This window comes from Anastrepha ludens, chromosome 4 (genome assembly GCF_028408465.1).
Source record: "Anastrepha ludens isolate Willacy chromosome 4, idAnaLude1.1, whole genome shotgun sequence".
NCBI lineage: Eukaryota > Metazoa > Arthropoda > Insecta > Diptera > Tephritidae > Anastrepha > Anastrepha ludens.
The window spans coordinates 58915481-58929882 of NC_071500.1; the positions used below are offsets into that span (position 1 = coordinate 58915481).

Below are 14402 nucleotides of genomic sequence, written 5' to 3' on the forward strand. Positions count from 1 at the left end.
TAGGTATCACTGTTTTCCAAACGGAGTTTTTGCCATCCTGAAAGTAGCCGATGGATAATCGAGAGGAGATGGAGCGGGAAACAGATTGGAGTTTTCAGTGATAGTCAAGCTGCACTGAAGGCCCTGGAGAGCGCAAAGAAAACCTCAAAGATTGTTCAAGACATTGCCCATGGGATCAGCATATGACCACCATTGGAATCATTGAGGACCCAGTGTGCCTCTCTTGCTTGGAGGAGACGGATATCACTGAGAACTTTTTCTCTGAGTGTCCTGCCTTTGCTAGAGTATAACTACTAGTCTTGGCTTCCGATGTCGTGAGAATTAGTAATATTCATTCTCTAAAACTGAAGGATATTTACAGATTTACCAAAGAAGGCCTCTGAGAAATACTGTGAATTCATTAAGGAGGCACAATAGAACCTTGAAGTCGCAGTGCTAAATCCCCTCAGAACAGTAATAATAGTGATTAATCTTATGCCTTTACAGAAAGCTTATAATGGGCTTATTGGCCCGTTTGATGGAGCCGTTTTGATCTGCGTATCACCATCTAATGCAAGGCAATCCCTCCCTTCTTGACATGATATGCCATTTTTTGCTATATGATATGCTATTTTTAATTTGGTCATTGGTAATTAAGGATCCCTACGTTTGTTTTAGTTGTTAATATTGTTTCGTCTAAGAATGTGTTCCATCCAAGAATTTTTCCGTCTAAAAAATTGTATTTTACGCATTGTGTGATATCGATGACAGTTCAACAGGTAGCCTCATATAGCTAAATACCATACATTCATATTTGCTTTATAATGAAATTGTATAATAGGGCTTTGCAGTTTAATTCTAATTTCGAATTACGGCTCTTTAACTCATGTGCGTTTCTCAAACTAATTTATAACTTTTTGGTCATAATTCGTCTTTTCCACTTAAGGCACGTGTTCAAGTGTATACCGAGGTATGTAAGGGGAGCGGTTGCGCTTTCCAAACATCAGCTCGACTTGTATGTGCATTGAGTAGCTCTTTTTGTGCCTTTGTTGGACATTTGTCTTGGCACATAACTGTGAAATCATCCGCGAATGTTGAAGTTAACACATTTCTACTTGTGGGAATATCAGATGTAAACAAAAGGTGTAATGTTTGGACCCAAAACTTTTCCTCGGAGCACAAAAGTGAATTTCCGAAATTCTTAAGTAATGAAATCATTTACTCCTGCCACTGCTTCGTCTGTCAGAGCGATCCGACTTGTAGGTACTATGAAAGTTTGAGAGCAGTAAATAAGTTGGTAATCTTATGTAAAAGTCCTTCATGTTAACTCTTGTCAAATGATTGAGTAACATCGACAAAGGTTACCAATTACCTCTTTTTGTTCAAATTCCTCACAAAATTAAGCTAAGCTCTCCAAAAGTGCTCGACATCCTGAATCTCAAATGCGGGATTATAATTGCTTTCCGAGCTATTTTAACGTAAAAATTCCAAAAAAAAAAAAAAATCGCGGTCTATATTTGAAGTTATCTATATTGCTAGCAAAACCCATATACAGTATCGCAAAGTACAAATCTTCTTTTGAATGCCGTTGAAAGCTTTGAAAAAGTATAGTCTGTCTTCTGGTGAAATTCCTTGTCAGGATGTCTCATATAAATAAATTGACCTTTGGAACTATGAGTGGATGCTTGTTGATACAATTATATAAGTATGTACGTACAGCTATTAAAAAGAACAGGGAATTTTCTTAAACTTCGAACAATTTTCTTATGTTACGTATACGCTCAGATGAACACCATTGACACATTCGTATATTCGATGCTGCAGCCATTGATGTAATTTTCTGTTGCATTTTAATCAAGGAAAAGTGAAGAAATACGAAACAACTTTTGCAAAGAACTGTTTGTCGGTTACTTGCACTTTTCTCCTCTATTTACTACTCGTATTTATGCTCGCTCTTTTGACTTACCTGTCGCTTGTAATTTCCAAATAAAATCTAGGCGATAAGTGGCCTCTGTTTGGTGGCTGTGAAATACCAATGCCAACATGAAGGCAAACAGGAAAATTGAATCAATTATATAGCGTAGCAAAGCCTCCTCCGTGCTGGATGGTAGCATTTAAATTTTCACACAGAGATATTTGAAGACAGTCAAGCAACCCATCCAAGAATCCAGCAGTAGTGGCAGCCACCCCGTCCGCCGTGTGTGATGATTGAGCAACGAGCAATAATAGTGCAATTTTAGGGCATCAAAGTATAATTGGAGTCAGGCCGTTTGAAGTTGGTAAGAGAGGATGTTGAAAAGAAAGATGTGAAATTAATTAATGGTATGTGTGGTGGTAGGTGTGGTGGTAAGTGTAGTGGAGGCTGTGTATCTTACAAGACCTTATTTTTCTCAAAGAAAAGGTAGTAATTAGACTGCACACCTTCCACTGTTTGGCTTATCGCACTCACTTCTACTACTTGATATTTACTAACACTATTAATATTTAAGAAAATACTTATTATTATGTAAGTAGAGTGAACTAAAATATGCGGCAAATCGCTACTGTTGCGCGTCACTTCCTTAGACCTTGACTTAGTTAATTATGCGTATAAATTCAAGCGAATTATGTTGATGAAAATGAATTTAAATATACCTCGCAGCTGTTCTAGCTTATTCAAGCATACAACTGCGAGCAATAAAATGGAATAAATAAGGACGTATCTGTCTTCTACTGCATTTAAAATAGCTACGCTTTTATACTTAAATTGAAAACTTACACCTTTTTCATTGAAACTTGGACCACTTCTTGCTCAAAATCTTTGAATTTTTTTCGCTAAAATTTGGAATTTGTAGCTTTATTGCAATATTAACATATTTCACTTATTATGATGCTTTTTGATGGGGTAAATTAAGTAGCAGATCCCTTTCTTGTCTTCTTTGGCAAAAAAAAAAAACACGCCGAATTTAAATTTTTAATTTGTGTAAGTAAAGGGTATTTCAAGAGACGCGCCTAGATGTTGTTTTAAAATAAAACATATACAGATTAAGATTTTAAGGTTTGTTTTTTAAGACTTAAGGTTTCACAGGCTGCCATACAAGAATTAATAATTTTGAAGGGAATCAAATTTGCACATTATCGCAGTGAGCTCAGCAATCTCTACCCGAAGATTGTACTGCAGCTCTGAAATCATTGTTGGCTTATTCACATGCACCTTAGTTGTCAAAAACCCGGATAAAAGTAGTTTAGTGAAGTTAGTCTAGCGAAGATCTAAGTCCCCAATTCATGACACTATTACGTGAAATTAATCGACCGGGAAATTTAGATCGCAATAATGCAAAATAATGAAAATAAAGAGCGGTTATGTCTATTCCATCGAGGGGTTTCTTCTCTCCATATGCGGCAATTTTGTTTGTTGACAACTGCATTTAATGTGAAATGAGCTTCGTCACTGAAGATGATTTTGCGTGGAAAACCTGCCTCATGTTCACTGAAACAATTCACGAAAACCAAATCTCATTCTTCTTTTGGCACTGCTGCAACTCACTTTTGTCGTTACCAAAATGTTTTTCTAATGCATTAACTTGCATTGAATGGAATTTTGTTATTCCGAAAACTGAAAAGGCGATTGCAGTCAAATGTACAATATTATGACACAATGAATTTTCGAGTATTCAACATATTTCTACGATCCCAGAAATAGGATCCGTTTTGCATAAATTAGGGCAATACTTTTCCTACTGACTGACATAGGTGATTTTAAGTCGCCACTTATGCGTTTGGTTTTATGCTGACCAAACTATTGGGAATTTGGTTCACCTTGATCTTTTGGCTGACATTGACGCCGACAGCGAAATAATTCCTCCTCTTTGAAAACGAAACTGTAGGCGAGATTTTGGATGGCGTCAAGTTTTTGTAATAAAAGTGATTCAGATCTGCTTAAAATCTTTTTGCTTATAAATATTAGATATTAAATGAATATTCTCTGTTATGTCAAACTGAATGGTCACTCCCTTTGTTGAGATAAAATGGTAATATGGAATTGCTGGTCACTTCTAAAATCGAATTTATCATTTTCGAAGTACAACCACATCTACTGTTTCTAATCCTCTAAACAGTTGTTGAAGTCGTTTTTAGGAGTGCTCTTCGAAGTGGCCAGATATTCGTTTTTATCTCTTCAAGCGTGTGTAACTGTTGCCCTGGACAACCCTCTTGAACTTAGAGAATAGCCAGGAGTAAGACGGTGCTCTCGATGAACCAATATAGTGTGAGTTAATGCGTGGATTGTTTTTGGTGCTATATGATTTTTCACGTTTCTAAGCACAAAATGTATTTAAAAATATACTGCATTAAATAACTGTACCACTAAGACCTATTGATAAATTTTGACTATTTCTTTCTAATTTATTTTTAATAATTTTTCATGAAAATTTAGTTAATTTTCCGACAAAAACAAATGCAAGTTGCAAACATTGTGCAAATTTATGAAAAAATTTAAAAAATTTTCATACTTTTTAATCAAAAATTAAAAAAAAATTTATAGTTTGTTTTGCTATAAAAAATGTCAAAAATCAAAGCAACTTTTCATCTACTTGCGATATAAATATTTTTATATCAAAATTCAATGGGCTGCCTGTCTTTCAATGCACTCTCTACCCCTTTGGAAAAGTTTGTAAGCAAATGTAAAAATTTGTTTGGATCATGACTGGATTACCGAAGGCGCTGCATTTTTGTGTGCTATTTGTAAGATTTTCTAACCTCTTCTATTTCGTGACATGGTGACATATTTCTGATCGCTGATTCATGTCTATTTTATTCGCAACTGCTATTTTTAGTTTATTTTAATTATGGAAACATGAAAATCTTTATATATATATTTCTTATGTTCGTGTGTTTGTCACTGAACTCCTCCTAAACGACTGAACCGATTTTGATGAAATTTTTTGTGTGTGTTCAATGGGATTCGAGAATGGTTTAGATTCACAATTTGGTCTCCTGGAAAATGTTTTTTAATTAATTTTTTAATAATAAGTAGTTGTTAATTTTGGAATGTTTCACATTGGATCCGATAGACTGCGCTATCATCGCAGCGTTAAATATTAAATAATACTTTATTTCAATTTCAGTCTGTCCCGACAGTTGGCGCTGCGATCGAATTGAGAGAAATATTTTGTTATTATTGCGTTATTTAAACATCGTGCTCAATCAAATATTAAATCAACAGTTACTAATTGTTAAAAAAGTTTTGAAGTGTGCATAAAAAACAATACATTTTGCGACTTTAGTGCAGAATCGAAGTGAGTATATTTCTTATGAATTTTTTTATGAAATTTACACGTGCGTTGATTAATTACCACTCTAACCTATAAATTTATTTGTGTTTTATACGCGTCATTAATTTCTAACTGTTAGAAGACTTAGTGAAAAATAAAATGATAGAAATGAATAAAAAAATAGAAAAAATTTATGAATATGAGTAAAAAAGCATAAAATGAAATATTAGAAATTTAGAATCTGTGTCGATTAAAAATTCGTCCAAATAAAAATCCGTGCAAATAAAGAGACAAACCTTACAAGTGAATAAATAAAAATCCATAAAATTAATAAATTCAATAAAAGTTAAATTTCATAGACAACATATGGAGCTTCTTTGTGTTATCCATAAAATTATACTTTTATTTAATTGTTTGATTAAACGGATTTTTATAAATTTACTTTCAATATTTGCCTCTTGATTCACACGGATTTTTATGTGGACAGATTTTTCATCGCTATAGATTTTATAATAATGAATATTTTATTATATGCGTTTTTACTTATATATTCATTTCTTTAAAGAAGTTTTTTTTATTCATCTACATTTAATGATACAGATTGTATTTAGATGGATTTTTATTTTTCACTTAATTTCGAAACAGTCAGAAATTAATGACGCAGATAGTAGCTCATTAATTTCATAATGAATTTTTTACATTATTTTTATATTCGTTGTGCATTATTTTATAGTATTTTTCTTTTACAGAAAAATGCCACGTCTTCGTGGAAGAGCGAAAAATATTGGTCGACGTACTCGGAATGCGCAATTGGTCCATGATCGGCGATTAAATAGATCAGTTGAAGAACTCTTGACGGATAATATAAATTCCAGAGATCAAGTTGCATGTTCACGAGCAAATGAAAATTCAGAGCAACGCGTTCGACGTCTTCATGCTAATACATTAAGACAACGAGAGGCACGTCAACGACTGACCGACGCACAGAGAGAACATCAAAATCGGCAAGTGCTCGAAAATCGAACATTGACACGAGCATCACTTAGTCGTCTCGCGTTTGAATATGATCCTAAAATAGACTATTCGTCACATGCACTAATCACGTTAGGTAGTATGGACAAATAGTGTAAATATTGTCATGCTTTTAAGTAAAAAGGTGAATCGCTTGGTTTATGTTGTGCGTCTGGAAAAATTTCACTGCCATCGCTAAATCCACCACCAGAACCTTTAAAAATACTTTTAGCCGGAACCACATCTCAATCGAAATTGTTTTTGCGGAAAATTCGTAAATTTAATTCATGCTTTCAAATGACATCATTTGGAGCAACAAAAATCGTCCATAATGAAGATGGTTGTAATTTTGAATCTACATTCAAGATTCAAGGTCAGGTATACCACCAAATTAGTTCATTGCTTCCAATGCCTGATGCCGATCCAAAATTTCTACAAATTTACTTTATGGGCGATGAGGAGCAACAATCACATACACGCTGTGTTTACAACCATATAGAGCAGATGGAAGAACGAGAAATTGTGGATATTTTACAAATGTTTTTGCAAAATCATAACCAATTGATACGATTGTTCAAGACTCTTTCTAACAGACTGCAAAACGACAAGTACGTCATTGTCATTAAAGCAGACAAAGTGCCCTATGGCGAACACGCAGGTACATATAATGTTCCAACTATTAATGAAGTTGCAGTTGTTATGGCTGGTGACCCATGTGAACGGCGAGACATTCGCATACAACGCAGAGATGATACGGTGCAAATAATTCAAGACAATCATCGTTCTTACGATGCTTTGCAGTATCCATTGATATTTTGGGAAGGAGAAGATGGATATTATATCAATATTAAACAAAGGAATCCAACTACAGGTACAATTCATAGATTATCTAACAATTAATAGGGCTATGAATAAGTTCGTGCGGTTTTACAACAGATGGCGTAACTTGATTATTATTCCATCGATCCACATTTCCAAACATTCATTGGAGAGCTACTGTCGTAAGGCACAAACGTCAGTATAAGTTTTTTATTTGAAGCGTAAACAACAATATTTTTACCACACTTGAAAATGTCGAATTTAAAAGTGGTGATTTTGGCTTGGAAGACGAAGAACGCGAGGGTGCGCCGCCAAAGTTCATGGATACCGAATTGGAGGAATTGCTCGATCAAGATCCGGCTCAAACGCAAGAAGAGGTTGCAAAAACTTTGGGAGTTGATCAATCAACCATTTCCAAACGTTTAAAAGCCATGGGAATGATCCGAAAGGTAGGCCATTGGGTGCCGTATGAATTGAAGCCAAGAGACGTTGAACGCCGTTTTATGGCATGCGAACAACTGCTTCAACGGCACAAAAGAAAGGGTTTTTTGCATCGAATTGTGACTGGCGATGAAAAGTGGGTCCATTACGACAATCCAAAACGTCGGGCAACGTATGGATACCCTGGCCATGCTTCAACATCGACGTCGGCGCAGAATATTCATGGCCTGAAGGTTATGCTGTGTATCTGGTGGGACCAGCTGGGTGTTGTGTATTATGAGCTACTGAAACCGAATGAAACGATTACGGGGGATGTCTACCGACGACAATTGATGCGTTTGAGCCGAGCACTGCGAGAAAAACGGCCGCAATACGCCGATAGACACGACAAAGTTATTTTGCAACATGACAATGCTCGGCCACATGTTGCACAAGTGGTCAAAACATACTTAGAAACGCTCAAATGGGATGTCCTACCCCACCCGCCGTATAGTCCAGACCTTGCGCCATCCGATTACTATCTCTTCCGATCGATGCAACATGGCCTGGCTGACCAGCACTTCCGTAATTACGATGAAGTCAAAAAATGGATCGATTCGTGGATTGCGGCAAAACCGACCGAATTTTTCACAAAGGGAATCCGTGAATTGCCAGAAAGATGGGAAAAAGTAGTAGTAAGCGATGGACAATATTTTGAATATTAAATTTGTAACCATTTTACGTCAATAAAGTTTCAAATTTCGAAAAAAACCGCACGAACTTATTCATAGTCCTATTATTTTTTTTTCTAAATCCATAATTTCTGTTTATCTCATAAATATATTTATTTGCAGGTGAAGAACTGAACAAGAAAGTTAGTGCTATGAACTTTTACGCATATCGACTAATGATCCGTGCTAATGAAGACAATAACATTCTCCGATGCAGACAGCTATTTCATCAATACATTGTCGATATGTATGTAAAAATCGAAAGTGAGAGATTACGATACATAAAATTTAATCAAGCAAAACTTCGTGCTGAGGAGTACATTCATTTGCGTGACGCCGTAATCGGTAACGTAGATGCAACGAATAACATCAACAATATCGGGACCGCATATATTCTCCCGTCATCATACATTGGTAGTCCGCGCCATATGCAGGAATACATTCAAGATGCCATGACCTACGTACGTGCATACGGCCGACCAGATCTTTTTATTACATTTACGTGTAATCCAAACTGGGATGAAATTAAAAATTTGCTGTTGCCAGGTCAAACATCGATGCACCGTCATGATGTCACTGCACGTGTTTTTAAACAAAAATTAAAATCTTTGATGAATTTAATTACTCATCACTCGGTATTTGGTGAAACACGTTGTTGGCTTTACTCGGTTGAATGGCAAAAACGAGGCTTACCTCATGCGCATATTTTAATTTGGTTGGTGGATAAAATACGCCCAGAAGAAATTGACAAAATTATTTCAGCGGAAATTCCAGATCCGAACATTGATCAAGAATTGTTTGACATTGTTACTACTAATATGATCCATGGTCCATGTGGTACTCTAAACATAATGTCACCATGTATGGATAATGGAAAAATGTACAAAGCGTTTTCCAAAACCATGTGAAACTGATACTATCACTAATATTGATGGCTATCCATCTTACCGACGTAGAGACGTAGACAATGGTGGTCAATCATATGAATTACGTCTGTCAAATGGTGTAATAGTAGATATTGATAATCGCTGGGTAGTCCCATATTCACCATTGCTGTGCAAAACCTACAAAGCGCACATTAACGTCGAACTATGCAGTTCAGTGAAGTCGATCAAATACATTTGTAAGTATGTTCACAAAGGTAGTGATAAAGCTATATTTGCTGTTCAAAATATAAACGACAATGACGAAATAACACGTTATCAAATGGGTCGATACATAAGTAGCAACGAAGCTATTTGGCGCATTTTTACGTTTCCTATCCATGAAAGGGATCCTGCTGTGATACATTTGTCTGTGCATCTTGAAAACGGACAACGTGTTTACTTCACAGAAGAGACTGCACTACAACAGGCTTTAACGGCTCCAAAAACAACTCTTACTGAATTTTTTAAACTTTGTAGTCGACAAGATGTTGTTGGTCAATTCGCAAGGACATTAATATACGCTGATGTTCCTAAATTTTTTATATGGAATAAACAATCAAAAAATTGGGAACCGCGGAAACGAGGCACTCCAGTCTCAGGATTCGCTGACTTATTTATGACAAATACGTTGGGTCGATTATATACAGTTCATCCGAAGCAACGCGAATGTTTTTTTTTGCGTTTATTACTGGTTAACATTCCTGGACCAACGTCCTTCCAATATTTGCGAAAAGTCAATGGTATTTTGTACGACACTTTCTTCGATGCGTGTAGAGAGTTACATTTATTGGAGGATGATAACCATTGGGACCTCACACTTGCAGATGCAGCACTGAGCTCATCTCCACAACAAATCCGGCAATTATTTTCAATAATATTAACAACGTGTTTTCCGTCTGACGCATCTGCTCTGTGGAACAAATATAAAGATTCAATGAGTGAAGATATTTTGCATCGGACTAGAATTGCTAATCAAAATCTTAATATTGAATTCTCCGCTGAAATATACAACGAATCATTAATAATGATTGAGGATATTTGTATTCTTATTTCGAACATGCCGCTCATCCATTTCGGAATGCCAGCGCCGAACCGCCCAGCGGTAGATATCATCAATAGCGATGTTCAACGTGAACACCAGTTCGATAAAACTTCTTTGGCTACTTTTGTTGCTAATAATGAACAATTGCTTACTGCTGAACAACGAAATGTATATGATGAAATTGACGTATCAATTACAGCACAACAAGGTGGTTTCTTTTTTTTGGACGCACCAGGTGGCACTGGTAAAACATTTCTCATCTCACTGATACTTGCGCGCATTCGATCACAAAATCATATTGCGTTGGCCGTTGCTTCATCAGGTATTGCAGCAACGTTACTTGATGGTGGACGGACTGCCCATTCAGCACTAAAATTACCTTTGAATGTTCATACAAATCCTGAAGCAATATGTAACATAAAGAAGCATTCAGGCATGGCTGAAGTTTTGAGAAAATGCAAAATTATTATCTGGGATGAATGTACAATGGCCCACAAGCATTCGCTCGAAGCTCTCGACAGGTCTCTGAAAGATATCAGAAATAATGCTCGGCTTTTCGGTGGTGCTCTACTTCTGCTGTCTGGTGATTTCAGACAAACACTACCAGTCATTCCACGTGCGACATATGCAGACCAAATAAACGCATGTTTGAAAGAATCTTATTTATGGCGAAGTGTCACTAAATTATGCCTTACTCTTAATATGCGCGTTCAACTTCAGAATGATCCATTAGCATCAGGATTCGCTGAACAATTGTTAAACATTGGCAACGGTAAAATTCCATTGTATGAAGATACACAACATATTCGACTACCAGAGAATTTTTGCAACATGGTGGCTACCAAAGATGAGTTAATAGAAAGTATCTTTCCAGATTTGAAACATAATTATACTAATCATGTATGGCTGCGAGAGCGAGCTATTTTAGCCGCAAAAAATTTAGATGTTGACGCCATCAACTTTAAAATACAACAGTCATTGCCTGGTGATGAAATTATATTTAAATCGATTGGCACGGTTGTTGATCCTGACGAAGTTGTCAACTATCCTGTAGAGTTTCTAAATTCACTAGATTTATCCGGAATGCCACCGCATAATTTGCGGCTGAAAATTGGCTCACCTATAATTTTGCTTCGAAATTTAAATGCCCCAAAATTGTGTAATGGCACGCGATTAGTTGTAAAAAAAATCATGGGCAACATTCTCGAAGCCACTATTTTAAGTGGAAAATTCCAAGATGAAGTTGTACTTCTACCACGGATCCCAATGATTCCTTCAGATTCACCTATACCATTCAAACGTTTACAATTTCCAATCTGCTTGGCATATGCTATGACTATAAATAAGTCACAAGGCCAAACAATGACAATTTGTGGCTTAGATTTAGAAAATCCGTGTTTTTCTCACGGCCAATTATATGTTGCGTGTTCTAGAGTTGGAAAACCATCGAATTTGTTTATTTATACACCTCAAGGCTTAACCAAAAATATTGTACATCCAATCGCATTACGATAAATTAAGTTTTTGTAAATTAAAAAATATATGTTATAAATAAAATAGTTTTAGTGAAATCTTTTTCACCTTGAATTAAAAAATGTTGAAATTTTTATTTACGAAGCTGCTATTGCCACATTCCACGGCTAATATTCGTGTCTGTAATCAGTCGTTTCATTGGCTTAAAATTTTCCGTAACTCTCAGAAATATCCATGTCTATAATCAAATACATATAGTGACTGCTATTATTTATTTCACGGATTTTGTCAGTGGAGTGTGACAATAAACACATCTTTTTCCTAACACAGCGTCGACATTACATTTCACTAATATGGATACACATACTCACACGCTATCGATTGGTCGAATTGTGATACACGTATATGTAATGACGTAAGATATTGTAATAATTTTTTAATAATAATTTTCATCAAAACGGTCCAGATTGTTGTAGCTTAATAATAACGTTTGAAATTTCCGAATTAAAGACGTGTGTACAGGACAACGTCTGTCGGGTCCGCTAGTTATTAAATATATTTCTGTCTTAAAGGCGGGCATAAATTAATTTGACCTCTTCAGTAGTGGTTTCATAGTGCTGTTTTGACTATGTATGCAGGTGAAGATTTCAGATCTTACTCGATATGCATTGTTTCGCAAAATTTGGTAAATTTCTGATCCTCTGCTCTGCAACACATAATCGAAGCAACTTAATTGTGATCTTCAAAGTGCAGATCAGTGAAAGGTAAGGTGCTTACGGATATCCCTAGTATAACCTCCGACTAATAGATGTAGCTAGTTTTTTCTGTGTCTTACAAACATTGTGATAAAGTGAGTATTCCACTTAATTTGAATCAAATAATTAAAATAAACAAATTGAATATTAAAATAAAATTGACGAAACAAGGGAGAAAACAATTCCAAATCGATACTCACTCCAGGACAAAGCGCATGTCTTTGCGCGTATACAGATACAGGGAAAAACTGGTATAGAATGCAGCAACAAATAGTAGCAACAACAATTTCAGTACAATCCGCAGCACCTGGTAAGTGGCACAAGTCATCATTGATACCAGCGTCAGCAGTAAGAAAGTCTATGGGGAGAGAATAAAGAATACAATTTTTTGGTTAAATATTATATTAAAAATTATACTGTAGAGCACTCGGCTGCGTATTGGACCAAGCCAATTTTTTTAAGTAAAAAAGTAATTTCTTCGGCTTTCGAAGTCAGCTCCGAAATGTATGGGCCTTCGAAGTTCGCAATTGGGGCTTTAGCAATTATTATTAAGTAAATTTGTTTAAATAACTAAAAATGTAAAAACATACTCTTGATCCACCTATTTAAATAGCACATCAGTTTTTTTGCCCAAAATTACTATTACTACACTCCATTGTAGAAAATGCTGTTAGATGTCAGTTCTAAATGGCTTTTAACATAGAACGAATTGACAGATTGTAATGACTTCACATGCGTTCATGTGAAGAGCGTGCCAACTTAAAAAACAAACTAACAAAAATAGGCTAGTAGCAAAGCCCTTTCTTATCGAACGCGCAACTTATTGAAAAGCCTTTGATAAGAAAAACACAATTTTATGGTTTGAAATACACCTTTCAATGAATTCCAACGCTGTAGTGAGAATCTGGAATGGCTGCAAAATACGCTTCCACCGCTGTTGTGGCCATTTGATGAAAAACGCTTTCCATGCTAAAATTTGTTTAGGTCTGGAAACAGATGGAAGTCCTTAGGGGTGAAAGCCCGCGAATACGGTGGATGCCCCAAAAATGAGAACTTAAATTTATGCATTTTAGACACTGTCAAATGCTCTTCTGACACGGTGCATAGTTCTGATGAAAAATATTTGTTTCGTTTGCAAACTGGGTCCAAAAGGTTACGATAGTACCTACTCAGAATTTATTGTTTTACCAGTTTGCATGTAATCCACAAATAAAATTCCTTATATATAAAATATATATTTATATATATAATTGGCGAATACACCCGTTTTTGGGTGTTTGTCTGAGCTCCTCCTCCTATTTGTAACGGCGTCTTGATGTTGCTCCAGAAATGAAGGGGCCTACAGTGTCACGCCAACTCCAAATGTCAGATATTTTTATGAGGAGTTTTTTCATGGCAGAAATACACTCGGAGGTTTGCCATTGTCTGCCGAGGGCTGACAGCTATTAGAAAAACTTTTTCTTAATTTTGATCCTTCATCGAGATTCAAATCCACTTTCCCTCTGAATTCCCAATGGTAGCCACGTACATTTCTCATTTCCTTCAATAGTATCAAAATTCAAAAAATCAAAATGTTGAGGAAAACGCCCTCAAAATTTTCAATTTACTGTGCGACCATATGACGATAAAGTTGGCTTTGGTGTCTGCTGTAAGAAGCGAAAAGTAAGAGTTTCGGCTCGTCTTCCTTTGTATTTCAAGCTGATACTTTTGTCATTCATGAGGTAGCTATCCGGTTAGACAAAAATGTGACTACCTTTAGAGAAATCTACATTTATTCTGATAGTCAAGCGGTGATTTAATCTCTTGGTGGGTTGTCACTAATTTCTCTATTGCTCGCGAATGCCGGGCGTCTCTTAATGAGATGACGGAATATTTCCACATCCACTTGATATGGGCGCCAGGACATACTGTCATATCAGGGAATTGTAAGGCAAACAAATTAGCGAGAGAGGACGCACGGATATACCCCTCTCCACTTACAAACTGCGTGGTAC

General features: G+C 36.0%; 1 protein-coding gene across 1 annotated transcript in view; it reads right to left on the reverse strand.

Annotated features, from left to right (window-relative positions):
- Positions 1–14402, reverse strand: part of LOC128862519 (uncharacterized) — a 284688-nt gene that overhangs the window by 17453 nt on the left and 252833 nt on the right. Inside the window, exons 24-25 of the mRNA XM_054101195.1 lie at positions 12609–12766; positions 1946–2079 (exon numbers count right to left, since the gene is read on the reverse strand). Coding sequence (XP_053957170.1) covers positions 1946–2079; positions 12609–12766 — 292 coding nt within the window. The remainder of the gene's footprint in view (positions 1–1945; positions 2080–12608; positions 12767–14402) is intronic.